The 12,500-nt window shown below is 56.7% G+C and overlaps 4 protein-coding genes across 4 annotated transcripts; 2 read left to right on the top strand and 2 right to left on the bottom strand.

Moving 5' to 3' along the window:
- Positions 1-3: 3 nt before the first annotated feature.
- On the top strand, positions 4-414 carry B0T26DRAFT_596996 (uncharacterized protein; the record flags this gene model as incomplete). The annotated part of the gene is made up of 1 exon (XM_060435630.1): positions 4-414. A coding segment is annotated over one exon (411 nt), but the record flags the coding sequence as incomplete, so codon positions are not given.
- Positions 415-654: 240 nt separating this feature from the next.
- On the bottom strand, positions 655-2,990 carry B0T26DRAFT_152791 (serine/threonine-protein phosphatase 5). Its single transcript, XM_060433471.1, has 7 exons — positions 2,699-2,990; positions 2,527-2,607; positions 1,940-2,375; positions 1,620-1,863; positions 1,193-1,554; positions 1,004-1,128; positions 655-933 (listed from the first exon to the last, which is right to left on the bottom strand). Exons 1-7 carry the CDS (start codon positions 2,846-2,848, stop codon positions 895-897), a joined length of 1,437 nt encoding a protein of 478 aa, XP_060300842.1. The 5' UTR covers positions 2,849-2,990; the 3' UTR covers positions 655-894.
- Positions 2,991-3,875: 885 nt separating this feature from the next.
- B0T26DRAFT_672585 (uncharacterized protein) lies at positions 3,876-4,450 on the bottom strand (the record flags this gene model as incomplete). Its single annotated transcript, XM_060439473.1, has 3 exons — positions 3,876-3,939; positions 3,997-4,346; positions 4,424-4,450. The coding sequence occupies 3 exons, from the start codon at positions 4,448-4,450 to the stop codon at positions 3,876-3,878; spliced, it is 441 nt and encodes a 146-aa protein (XP_060300841.1).
- A 2,519-nt stretch (positions 4,451-6,969) lies between these two features.
- Positions 6,970-12,229, top strand: B0T26DRAFT_638942 (putative cytokinesis protein sepA; the record flags this gene model as incomplete). Its single annotated transcript, XM_060437089.1, has 2 exons — positions 6,970-10,588; positions 10,638-12,229. The coding sequence occupies 2 exons, from the start codon at positions 6,970-6,972 to the stop codon at positions 12,227-12,229; spliced, it is 5,211 nt and encodes a 1,736-aa protein (XP_060300840.1).
- Between the last annotated feature and the right edge of the window lie 271 nt (positions 12,230-12,500).

Raw genomic sequence — 12,500 nt, 5'->3', positions numbered from 1 at the left:
AAAAAAGGCCGCGAGCTCATGACATGCACGATCCGCGCGCCGCCATTCGCCTACGCGCAGCTGGCAGCCGTGAGCGACACATCATCATCCACCACTGACGACCTCGACGCGTTGCAGGTGCGGGCGTACTGCACGTCTGCGCTGCGGCAGTTCCTGGGCGACACGGGGGCGGGGATGGCGGTGGACATTCTGAGCGTGACGGGTTCGTCGTGCTGGGTGCGGGTGCCGCGGGCGGACCTGGGGGCGTTTGCGGCGGCGCTGACGGCGTTTGGCGGCGTGTCGTTGACGAACAGTGGTGGTGGTGGTGGTGGTGGTGCCAAGACGGCGATGCTGGTTCTGCAGGTGCAGGCGTGCGGCGACTGGCTGGGCAGTTTGATCGGGCGCGCGGAGCAGGGCGCTTTGTGGACGTCATGATGGGGAACGATGCTTTGCTTCGCTATGCTACGACGACACGCAAACACTCGCCTGGCTGGCGTGAACGGCTGATGGGGCAGACCATACACGCTGACGGGCTTGTACGTGGAACTGACTGGAGACACGCCTTTGTGTGCGGGTTGTGTTTCTACATATCTGGGTGCGCTTTTCTGCGCTTCGGCCACAGTCCCAAGCTCGATGAGAAAAGGGGAAGGGGATAGGAGGAAGAGGGCCAGCTCGCAGAAGAGCGACAAACGTACACTCTGGCTGGGGCCTTTTGCTTCGTTGCGCACACGATCATCTGCGACAAGCGCCAAGGCTCCCAATCATCGAATCAACTATCGGAAAGAGGTATCAGGTATCGCTGCCATGTCACCGCCACCAACAACCCAGAAAATAAAACGCCGCTTCCGTGGCGACTCCTATCTAATGCAGCATAACCTCTACATAGACCCCCATGCGTCTGTGCCACTTCTAGACCTACATCAACGAGGACATAATGGAGCTCTGGGCATAGGCCTAGCGCGTGCGGTGTTAGCTATGCTCTAGAAGCAAACATACGCGGTGGTTGGAAGGGAAAACTACTCACCATAGGCTTCATAGTTGGGTGAGGGACAGCATCGAACTTGCGGAAGTTGAGCCTGTAATCCGGACCGATGTTGATAAATGCGCCCTTGTTCTCTGTCATGTCGCAGTACTTGGGAGCCGAAAACACTAGAAAAATTCACATGTCAGTAACCGAAGGGCCGGACGTGAGGTGAGGGAGCGCGGCACGTACCCGTGATGCATTTCCCGTTGTGTTCCTCCTCATAACCTTCCATCCTGACTTCGTGACTCCGGATGATGGCCTCGAGGCCGTTTCGCTCGCAGAATCTCGCAGTGACGTCAGGCCCAAACTGCATGCCGACACCGCGCTTGCTGGGACCGCGCCCAGGCTCCGTCTGGGGGTCTGTCCACAGCATCTCCATCATCAGGCCGGCGGAGCCAGGCTGCCGCTGCTTGTGCCTGTTTAGCTTCCGCACGTCATCTAGCGTCACGTTGTCGTCCGAGAAGAGGCCGCCGTGCAGCACGAAATACTTGCCACCGATCAGCGTCGCCAGCGGTAGCGCCGAGAAGCTCTCCGAGAAGAGCTTGAATATCCTGGTGGCGAGGGTCAGAGCCGAGGAACAAAACAAGATCAACGGGCTCCCACAGGTCCCACTTACCGTTCGTTGTATTTAGCTTTGCACTCGCCCTCGAAGCCGTACGCCCTGTTCATGTCGTCTGTCTCGTGGTTGCCGCGGTTGATGAAGAAGCAATTCGGCCTCAGCCACTTGTTAGCATAGAGCAGCAGCGCAATCTCGCACGACCAGTTGCCCCGGTCCACAAAGTCGCCGTTGAACAGATAGTAGTGTTTCTCGTTTGGAGCGCCATTTAACCGGAAGAGCTCCATCAAATCGTAGTATTGGCCTAGTCGCCCCAATGTGTAAGCGCAAACAGCCCAAAGTCACTACCGGCACATGAACGTGGAACGGGTAGGACCAACCGTGAGTGTCGCCGCACACCGTCAGCTGCACGCCTTCGGGTATCTCCATCTCGACCATGGTGGGCTCGTTGTAGACGATCTTGGTGACGGCCATTATGATCTGGTAGACGTATTTCTTGTGGATCAGCTTGCTAGTCTTAAACCGCTCCATCATGTCGTCGATAAACTCCTGCGTCATCTCCTTCTCTAACCGGACACCGTCGTACGCGGGCTCTATTGCGATCGACTCGACGTCGAGGCCCTCGGCGGCCGACGGCTCGTCGCCGACCTCGATGGCGGCGAAGAAGGCGATCTGCCGCACAATCTTCTCGCAGTCGACAAGCTTGAGCTTCGCATCTTTGTTGCTCGGGTCGATCTTGACGCACGTCTTGAAGTCCTTGAGAGCTTCCCTAGGCTTTAGGATGGCGGCGTGGGCGGTTGCGCGGCGGTAGTATGCCTAGATGCGCGTGCGCAAAAAAGCGGCGTCAGTATATGCATGCAATATACAGAATGAACTACCCATGCCTCTCCCCCCGCTTCTCTTCCGAGGATTGCGGCTTCCGGGTCGGAGACGGCGGCGAGGAGAGGACGGGAATGGGTGCGCGCACCTTGATGAAGTTTGGGTTCAGCTCAATAGCCTTCGTGGCGTCCCTGATGGCATATCCGTACGACTCGGTCTTCAGATTGGCCTACATAGAGTATAACAGTCAGTCACGCGAGCGGGTATAGTTTAGTGCGCCGCGGGCCGGATTGGCCTCGGGAAAGGCGGCGGAAACGCACCTGTGCTCTGTTTGACCAGTATGTCGGCTCCTTCTCATTTAGCTCAATGGCCTTGGTATAAAAGTCGATGGCTCCCAACCAGTCGTGCGCAGCAAAAGCCTTGTTGCCCTGGTTTTTCAGGGCAACTGCTTGCTCTTCAGAAGTCGCCATGGGGATTGCTTTTCGCTGATGGCTGCTACCTTGGCATGCAAAACTGCAGGCCTCAATGGGTGCGCGAAAAGGACGAGATCCAACAAGTTTCCTGAGAAGTACAATGCTGGATAAGTAAAAAAAAAAAGAAGAGAGTGAAGTAAATACTTGAATAGCTGGTGGGTGGCAAGTTCAGACTCGACAATACACTAAGTAGGCAGTCTAACAACAGGGAGGAAGCGTGTAGATTGGTTGCCTCTGTGGCCTCGCCTTCCCTGCGCGAATCGGACGCCCAGATTGCCAAGGTTAGGCCTGCGGTGGCTGTTGACTCACGGGGTGTATAAGGATACTTTTGGTTACACTGATACCGAAATCCGTATGCATATAAGCCATCACCGCTTGAATCCACGCCGTGGTTCCCAAGCAAGCTGTGGTTATCAAGGAGTGCAACATTTTGAAGGACGGCTCCTCCATATGCCAACATGTTGTTAACACTTTGCTTTTTTCTCAATTCCTCGATTCAGCCCCAAAAAAGCCACCTTATTTCTAGAATTGCCGCCCTAGAAAGTATAAATCAAGTTGCCGAGGGTTTCTTGGCACGCAAAGCTGAAAGGGCCGGGTTAGGGTTAGAATAGGCATTCCTACCTATGAATTACCAGGAGACTCGTCGATCAACCGGGCCATTTCTTCCGGTTGTTAACGGGGACTGAATAAACAGACGAATTGGCAAGTACAAGACTGAATCTGCAAGCCCATCAAAGCATGCAACCGTCTCCGGGTCCGCCGTGCGTTCATGAATACATCGGTGCCTATTACATACTTCGTAAGCGCCAGAATGAAGCTGATATGCCGCGGGTGGAAAAGGGTTCCAAGCACGATGAACAGTTCTCACATCAAGAGGGAGAACCGGGCAGAGGTTAGCAACGTTCGCCATCCATGAACCATTTCCAGCATTTCCGGTGGAAGCAGTCACGTCGCCAATGGACTCAGCAGATCACGGCAAAGTAGTTTGAACATGTTGACTCTATCCGCCTGCGATGGATGCTTGCTAGTGCCATCTCCCAGAATCCGACGACTCTTCATCACTGTCGTCTCTGAAGCCCTCTTCCAAGCTGGTTGCAAAGTTAGCGCACGATTCTGGCAACGGGTCAGCAAGATCCTATACTGACTCTCTGCTTAACCTCCTTGTGTCGTCAATGACCTGCGGCTGATGTCCGAGGTCTGCAATCACCGATCCATCTACCTCGCCCAGCTCCTCTCCCTCGTCTGAGTCAAACCCAGCGTCGGACGGGTCCGCGACGGCGATGCGATCCTGCAACCGCTGCCGCCACGTCGATGGGACTAGGAAGTTTGCAATGCCATTCTGCACCCGCGCCCTGATGGACAGCGTCTGGTTGGAGATGGTCTCCAGGGGGAGATACTGGCTGTACCGCGTACGGTATCGCTGCCAGAATGGTATAATGAGGTATGTCGTGACGAGGAATAGGATGAGCGAGATGAGCGCCGGAACGATCAGCGTCTATCGTTGGGAAGGCGTCAGCGCTCTGCAAGTACCCAACGAGCAAGCCGCCACTGCAGCAGTTCCCCCCCGTGTACCTTGATGACCAAAAACGAAGTAGCCATATCTAGGTAATGGTCCTCAGCTACTCCTCCCCATGAAGCGGCCTTGTCCACGACGGCAGTACAGTGTGGGTGGGTCGCGGTTCGCGCGAGGCTAGGTATGGCGCAACCAAATAAAGATGGCCGCGTTGGACACGATTGCCAATTCGACGGGGAAGCCGGCGCGACAAGAAACCGGGCGCTGCACGGAAGACTAGACGAAAACACAAGGTAGTCAAACAAGGTCGGACCAAAGTCTTGTACACATCGTCGACGGCGGGCGCGAGACGGAAAAGCCCAGGGCGCGCCGGAGAGCGACAGGAGGTTCTCGTGGTGTTGAGGCTAAAGAACGGATGCGACTTAATTAGGGCGGGCGATCGCGCGCACTGGAGGAAGGTCCCGGCCCGGAGAGTCCTCCTGCCCCACAGGGACACAAGGGACGACGGGCCCAAGAGTGGGGCGCCAGGAGTTGCCCCCCGCCTTCCCGTTGGCGGACGTTTCTTGTCAGAACACTCTTTAAATGAGCAAGGCCGCAACGCAACTGTCAACCCGCCTCTTTTGCTGACGGTTCCAACTTCCACCGCCGCTCGTTGGACGACGGTTGGGACTTGGAGGGCCGCAGTGTTGGGCCGTATCCGACATCTGCAATTCCCTTGGCTTTTGTGGAAGCGATGGGTATATGTCCAGGTGGGTTAAGAGCCTCTTAGGTAACGTATCCGTTGTACATCCCTTACAAACCTGCCTGTTATTGTAACTTTCGAATTAGGCCTAGGCAGCCGTGTATTCACAATGAGCCGCTACGGTGCTGGTTCTGCAGTGCTCAGGGGGTTGGCTATTTGACGAGAGCGTCAACTCTCCTTTCCTGTGCAGTTTGGCGGCGGTATATTCCCGTATTTAGCCCGCATTTGCTTGCAGTGCCGTGGGTGTTGGTTCGCGACTTGAAGCCAAACCCCCGAACCCCTGAACAAAGCTTAGCTTAAGTTAGAAGATCTGGCAGAGAATACTCGCATCTTCTCGCTAATCAATGTCTATTTTTTGTAGTCCTGCAAGACTTTTTGTTTGCCAGGCATTGATTAGCAAAACGTCCAAGAACACACCAAGGCATCCGGGTTCCTGCTAGGCAAACCCGGGGATGGGGAGTTGGGGATGGGAACCGCGGGGTTACGAGAAGCTCAAGCCTTCCGCAGATTCCGTTCAGATGCGGGTGGGCGGCAGCAGCTGCAAACGACCTGCGCGCTGCGCAGAAGCGGCCTGCATGCTCCGTGCATTGGTTGCTATAGACTTGAAGACTACAAGAGTATGCGAGCACAGTGGCACAAGCCTATAAGAAAGAGACGTGGGGGGAGTACAAAAGGATCGCACACCTGTAGGTTCGTCAGGCAGGACAAGGGAGGCTGGCAGCTCAGCTAAGCATGCGTCGGAGGCTGGTCAGACGATAGCAGCTCCGGACAGGTACTGGAAAGTATTGAGGGATTGATAGCAAACTCGTGGGCGCTATGAACTAATGGACCTGCGATCCAATACTGTCGGCAAGAGCCAAGGCAAATGTTTCCCCCACCTGGGCACTTTGAACGTTGTTTCACAAGCCGCTTCCACCCTCTGGCTCGGCTGGCCCAAGGTCGCGTGGGCCCTAGGGTCTCAGTGAGTGGTGTGGAGCTTGGACAGCGCTGCAGGCCGCGGCAAGCCGGGGGGGTGAATGTTAGGGGGCTTGATCCAAACTAAGCTCGTTTCAGACCCCAGAACCCCTTTGTGGACTTGCCTTATCGATCGGAGATTCTGTTGCGGCCAACCGACGGCCACAATCCCAACCTTGAACTACAGAAAGGCCCATCCAGCCATCGCCGACGTGTCTCGCCGACACCGTCATCGCTTTCTAACAGGCATCTGAACATTCGCTCCTTTGTCGCCTCCGGCGCCTAGGTTACCGACGGTTTACCGCAATTTTGCGGGAGCCAAACGAAAGCCGCGGGCCGTGTTGTGTTGTGTTGTGTTGAGTGTATCGCATCGTACCGTCTCCGAAGAGACTGGCTCGGCCGCTCTTTGCTCTCGACACGGGTTGACGCGAACGAGGCGCTTCCCGGCGAACAAAAATACTTGACCTGCGTTAGCTCTCTCAACCACCTCACGACTATCATCATCCCGCATCATCATCTTGCAGCCCGGCTTACAGCTTGCTTCCCTAAACCGTATGTCAGGTCCCGCCCTGGCAGGCTGCTATGCAAAACCTTAACCAGCTCGTTTTCGCCGTGCGCTGCTCGCTCCTCCAAGCCCCAGACCTCATGCTAAATGGTGGCAATTCATGCATAGAAGACTTGCATCCCGGCTCCGCGAACCGCATCGTCCCGAAATCTCCCTGCCTGCCTGCTCCCGCAAGGCCCATGATGCGATGCAGCTTGCGCCTGAGACACCGTGTCCATTGACGGCAGATCCCCAACTCTTGACGACGCATTGATTGCCAGAAGCCGAACCCGCTTCTGCTGCTGAGAAACCCCACGCTGGCGGCTGTTTCACGCGTTCCCGTCTAGGTCAGTCCCACCGCCATCATGTCTTCGAACGACAAGTCGAGGGCCTCGTCGGGCGGCAAGGCCACGTCCTTTTTCTCCCGATCCAAAAACAAGGCCGACAAGCGAAATACAAGCGATGAGGGCCGCTATCTGTCGGCCGACTACGACGCCTCCAACTTTCTCGCCTCACGGTCCTCGCGCCACCAGCGCGAGTCGTCCGTCCTCTCTGTAGACCGCCCAAACTCACCCGAGTCCGGCATCAACATGATGGCTGGCGTCATGACCACCATCCCCTACGAAAGCGTCTCGGCCGGCCGCCGTTCACCCATACCAATCGATTACCTCCCCAAGCCGGACCAGATGCCCCTCCGCCGCGAACCACTGCCGCACCAGCTGAACAAGGCCACCAGCGACTTCCATCAGTATCCAACCTTCGACCCCTCCGCCTCCAATCTCTCTCTACAGCCCCCGGGCCCGCGCGCGGCCCCGCTCCCTCCCGGCTCGAACTTGACGATGACTTCGGCCGGTCGCCAGACCCAGTATCAGCAGTGGGGCCCGTCGCGAGAGAGTGCCGCCGGTATGTCCCAGAACTCGAGGTATAATTCATATATGACGTCTGGGGGTCGCAGCTCAATGGACCACTCGAGCATATTCTCAGGTAATAGAGAATCCGTTCCAGACCATGCCGCCGCCTTTCGCTCATCAAACCTACTAGCACTCCCCAGTGCATCGTCCCAGTCCTCGCACACGTCTCAACACTCGCACAGGGACTCGAACCGTCTAACCAAATCTCCTCAAGGACACCATGGCAGCGAAGGATTTGTCTTTCCCAAACCTGACGATGACAATGTCATTGAACAGATGTTCGTGGCGTTAATGCAGAAGCGCGGGTGGCACAACCTCCCGGACCAGGCGAGGCGCCAGATGACGGCATACCCCGCCGGTAAGAAATGGACGCTGATCTACCAGGACCGCCTTACCGAGTGGCAGGGTGAGCAGAAGCGTCGGCAGACAGCCAGGATTGGCCAGTACAGCAATCTCGACATCACCCAGTACTCGGACGAGGAGGGCACACCCGAGTGGTATGTGCGCAAGGTCATGGATAACACCCTCGATTCTAAGGGTCTAGCGAGCTTGGAGGTCATCCTGCGGACGCAGCAAATCGGCTGGGTGAAGCGCTTCATCGAGTGCCAGGGCCAGGTCGCTCTGACTAATGTTCTTATGAAGCTCAACCGGAAGACAGCGCTAGGCCCGACGCCTGATTCCGCCAAGGTGGATAAGAACTCGGACAGAGAGTACGAGATCGTCAAGTGCTTAAAGGCTCTAATGAACAACAAATTCGGTGCCGACGATGCCCTGGCCCACCAGCAAGTTATTGTGGCCCTGGCCACGGCGCTGATATCGCCGCGGCTCCAGACCCGGAAGCTCGTCAGCGAGGTCTTGACCTTCTTGTGCCACTGGGCCGATGGCGATGGACACATCAAGGTCATCGAGGCTATGGACATTGTCAAGAACCAGCTGGGCGAAAACGGGCGGTTCGACGCCTGGATGCGCCTCGTCGAGGTGACGGTCGATGGCCGAGGAAAGATGGGCAGTCTTGTGGGCGCAAGCGAGGAGGTCCGCAGTGGTGGCATTGGCATGGAGAATCTGTTGATGGAATACGCCGTCGCCACGCTCATCCTGATCAACATGTTGATCGATGCCCCCGAGAGGGATCTCCAGATGCGCGTCCACATTAGGGCCCAGTTCACAGGATGCGGCATCAAGCGCATCTTGATCAAGATGGAGGCCTTCCAGTACGAGCTGATCGACAAACAAATCGAGCGGTTCCGGACAAACGAGGCTATCGACTACGAGGATATGCTCGATCGGGAGAACAGCAGCATCAAGGACAGCATCGACGGCGAGGTCAAGGACCTCAACGACCCTGTCCAGATCGTAGACGCCATCCAGCAGAGGCTGAAGGGAAGCAAGACTCAGGATTATTTCATCTCGGCTCTGCAGCACCTGCTTCTCATCAGGGATAACGATGGAGAAGAGAGGTTGCGCATGTTCCAGCTCGTCGACTCAATGCTGAGCTATGTGGCTATGGACCGGCGGCTGCCGGACATGGACCTCAAGCAAAGCCTCAATTTCACCGTCCAGAGTCTCCTAGACAAGCTCCACACAGACTCGGAGGCCCGCCAGGCTCTCGATGAGGCTCTCGAAGCGCGGCAAATAGCGGATGCCGCTATGGCAGAACGGGATGAAATGAGGGAAAGGATGGCCCTCGGCGCTGATGGGCTGGTTGCAAAACTCCAGAAGCAGATCGATGAACAGTCCAGGTTTATAGAAGCCCAACGGAGACGGACTGAAGGGCTCAGGTCTGAGTTGGAGAGCATGCAAGCGCTCAGGGCCAAGGAGTCACAACGTTACGAGCTGGAGACGCGAGAGCTGTATCTCATGCTTCGCGATGCTCAGGATGTGGCCGCTTCTAACGCTGCTAAGGTCGGCGGGAAGCCGGGCGACGAGGAACCAGTTCGTATGCAAGGCATCCTAGACCGGGATAGGCTCATGGAACGCCTGCAGCGTCAAATCGAGCGCCAAAAGACGCAGTTCAAGCTCGAGGGAAGAACATGGGGCGAGGCCGCCGGTCCCTCGGACAGACTACGGGCCCTGCGAGAGGAGATGGACGGCTTTGGAGACGAGTCTCCAAGTACTGGCGCTCCGCCGAGGGACTTCACCAACAGTATGCTTGGGAGTGTCAAGAGGTCAACCAAGATACCCAGAAAGCCTCTTGGCCCTCGCGGCGAGCCTGTGCAAAGCGTCATGGAGGAGAGCGACGATGCCGCCGAGGACGAGGACGGTGTCGTGTTTGAGAAGCCGAGACTAGTTGAGATCAAGCGGCCCATTATTGATCCCAAACAAGCCAATGGCATGTTCAGCGAGCTCACCGGCAAAGTCAAGAGGTATGACGCCAGTGACTCTGAGGAAGGAGATGGCGTTACTACCGGCCCATCCCATCCAAGCTTAGAATCTCAATCTCCTGTCACGCCAAGCGACAACGAGCCTCCCAAGATCCAAATCACCAGTGCTTCGTCACCAGCACAAGGTCCTCCGCCTCCTCCACCGCCTCCCCCTCTACCTGGGCAGCTCCCAGGAGTCCCCCTTCCGCCGCCGCCACCACCGCCTTTGCCTGGCAAGATCCCGGGCGCCCCACCACCCCCGCCGCCGCCGCCGCCGTTGCCCGGCATGCTCCGCGGTGGCCCCCCACCCCCACCCCCGCCGCCTCCTCCCATGCCTGGCATGAAAGGAGGTCTGAAAGGAATGCCGCCGCCGCCTCCCCCAATGCCAGGCGCTGCTATGTCGGGTCACTTCTTATCTCAGCAACCGGCATTTACCGTAACACCCTCCCTTGGCTTGCCGGTTGTGCGGCCAAAGAAGAAGCTAAAGGCTCTTCACTGGGACAAGGTCGATTCACCTCTCACTACTCACTGGGCTGCTCACGCACCCTCGGCTGAAGAGAGGGAAGAGAAGTATCTCGAGCTCAGTCGCAAGGGTATTCTTGACGAAGTCGAGAAGCTCTTCCTGGCCAAGGAGATTAAGAGGATCGGAGGATCAAGCGCCAAGAAGGATGATAAGAAACAAATCATCTCGAACGACCTGCGTAAAGCTTTTGGTAAGCATTATTCAATCCTTAAAAGCAAGTAACAGGCACTGACCGTAAGTAGAAATCGCACTGTCCAAGTTCTCGCAATATTCAGTCGAGAGGGTGGTGCAAATGATCATTCACTGCGACAAGGATGTGCTGGATAACAATGTGGTCATGGACTTTTTGCAAAAAGATGACCTGTGCAACATCCCTGACAACACAGCAAAGTTGATGGCGCCGTACAGCAAGGACTGGACGGGTCCTGAGGCCAACAAGGAAAATCGTGAACAAGACCCAGCCGAGCTCACGAGGCAGGATCAAATCTACTTGCAGACGGCGTTTGAGCTGCATCACTACTGGAAGAGTAGGATGCGAGCTCTCGCATTGACCCGCAGCTTCGAGCCAGACTACGACGAGATCACAGATAAGATGCGCCAAGTCGTCACCGTATCCGAGTCCCTTCGGGACTCGGTCGCGTTGATGAACGTGCTTGGTCTGATTCTAGACATCGGTAACTACATGAATGATGCCAACAAACAGGCGAGAGGGTTCAAGCTTTCGTCCCTTGCCCGGCTGGCCATGGTCAAGGATGACAAGAACGAGTCGACCTTAGCCGACCTCGTAGAACGTATTGTACGCAATCAGTACCCAGAGTGGGAGATGTTCGCCAGCGACATTTCCGGCGTAATAGCGGCGCAGAAGATCAACATTGAGCAGCTCCAGGCGGATGCCAAGAGGTACATCGACAACGTCCGGAATGTTCAGATGTCACTCGATTCGGGCAATCTCTCGGACCCGAAGAAGTTCCACCCGCAAGACCGCGTATCGCAGATTGTTCAGCGCTGCATGAAGGATGCCCGTCGTAAGGCAGACCAGATGGAACTCTACCTGGAGGAGATGGTGCGTACCCACAACGACATCATGGCCTTTTACGGCGAAGATCCGACAGACGACAATGCCAGGCGCGAGTTCTTTGCCAAGCTTGCCTTGTTCGTCAGCGAATGGAAGAGGTCGCGTGACAAGAACATACAGCTCGAAGAGACGCGGAAGCGCAACGAGGCGTCGATGAAGCGCAAGCATGCCCAGCTCAAGTCGACGGCAGCGGCTGGCATAGATGGGGCACCAGCCAGCCCGACCAGCACGGGCGCCATGGACAGCCTGCTCGAGAAGCTCCGGGCGGCGGCGCCGCAGACCAGAGACCAGAGAGACAGGAGACGGAGGGCGCGTCTCAAGGACCGGCACCAGGTCCGCGTTGCTTCAGGCCAGCAGATTCCCGACCTGAACGAGATCCCCGAAATAGAGGTGGGGCTCCAGACCAAGTCGAACGAGGACTCCGGGCGGACAGACGAAGAAAACCCGCTGAGCCCCGACCTCCTCAGCCCTACCAAGGAGGCCGAGGGCGAAGAAGACGACGTTGCGGCACGCGCGGCGCTGCTGCTGCAAGGTATGAGGGGCGACGGCGCCGAGGACCCGGCCGACGCAGAAAAGCGAGAGAACCTGAGGAAGTCGAGGAGGCAGACGGCAGACGAGGAGAGGCGGACGAGGAGGCGACGGAGGGAAAAGGCGCAGTCTAGTGTGAGCAACGGAGACGACGCCAGGGACGAGTCGATGCCCGATATTCCGGCTTTGCCACCCACGCCAGGTGCCGATGGGGAAAACGCATTTTGAGGGCTTTTTTTTCCTGAGGTTTTTGTATATTTTTGTAAAGAGATGGTGGAGGGCTGGGGTTGATCCTCTGGCTTTTGCGTTCTGTCACATCACATCCTGCTATCATATATCATCATCATCCGGAGAACGGGGGAGGGCGGTGGCGGTTTTGGCTTCGATTCGGGGGATTATCATAAAACAAAGCATTTAGTTAATGTCTACTTTGTGAAGAGAGAGGGCGAGAGAAGGGGGAGAATCATATAGGCGGATGCCAGTGTTTGATGGAGCGAAG

The sequence above is a fragment of the Lasiosphaeria miniovina genome, assembly GCF_030549165.1.
Source record: "Lasiosphaeria miniovina strain SMH2392-1A chromosome Unknown B0T26scaffold_2, whole genome shotgun sequence".
In the NCBI taxonomy this organism is placed as follows: Eukaryota; Fungi; Ascomycota; class Sordariomycetes; order Sordariales; family Lasiosphaeriaceae; genus Lasiosphaeria; species Lasiosphaeria miniovina.
Note: the sequence above shows the minus strand (reverse complement) of the source record. Positions and strands in the feature narration are given on the sequence as shown.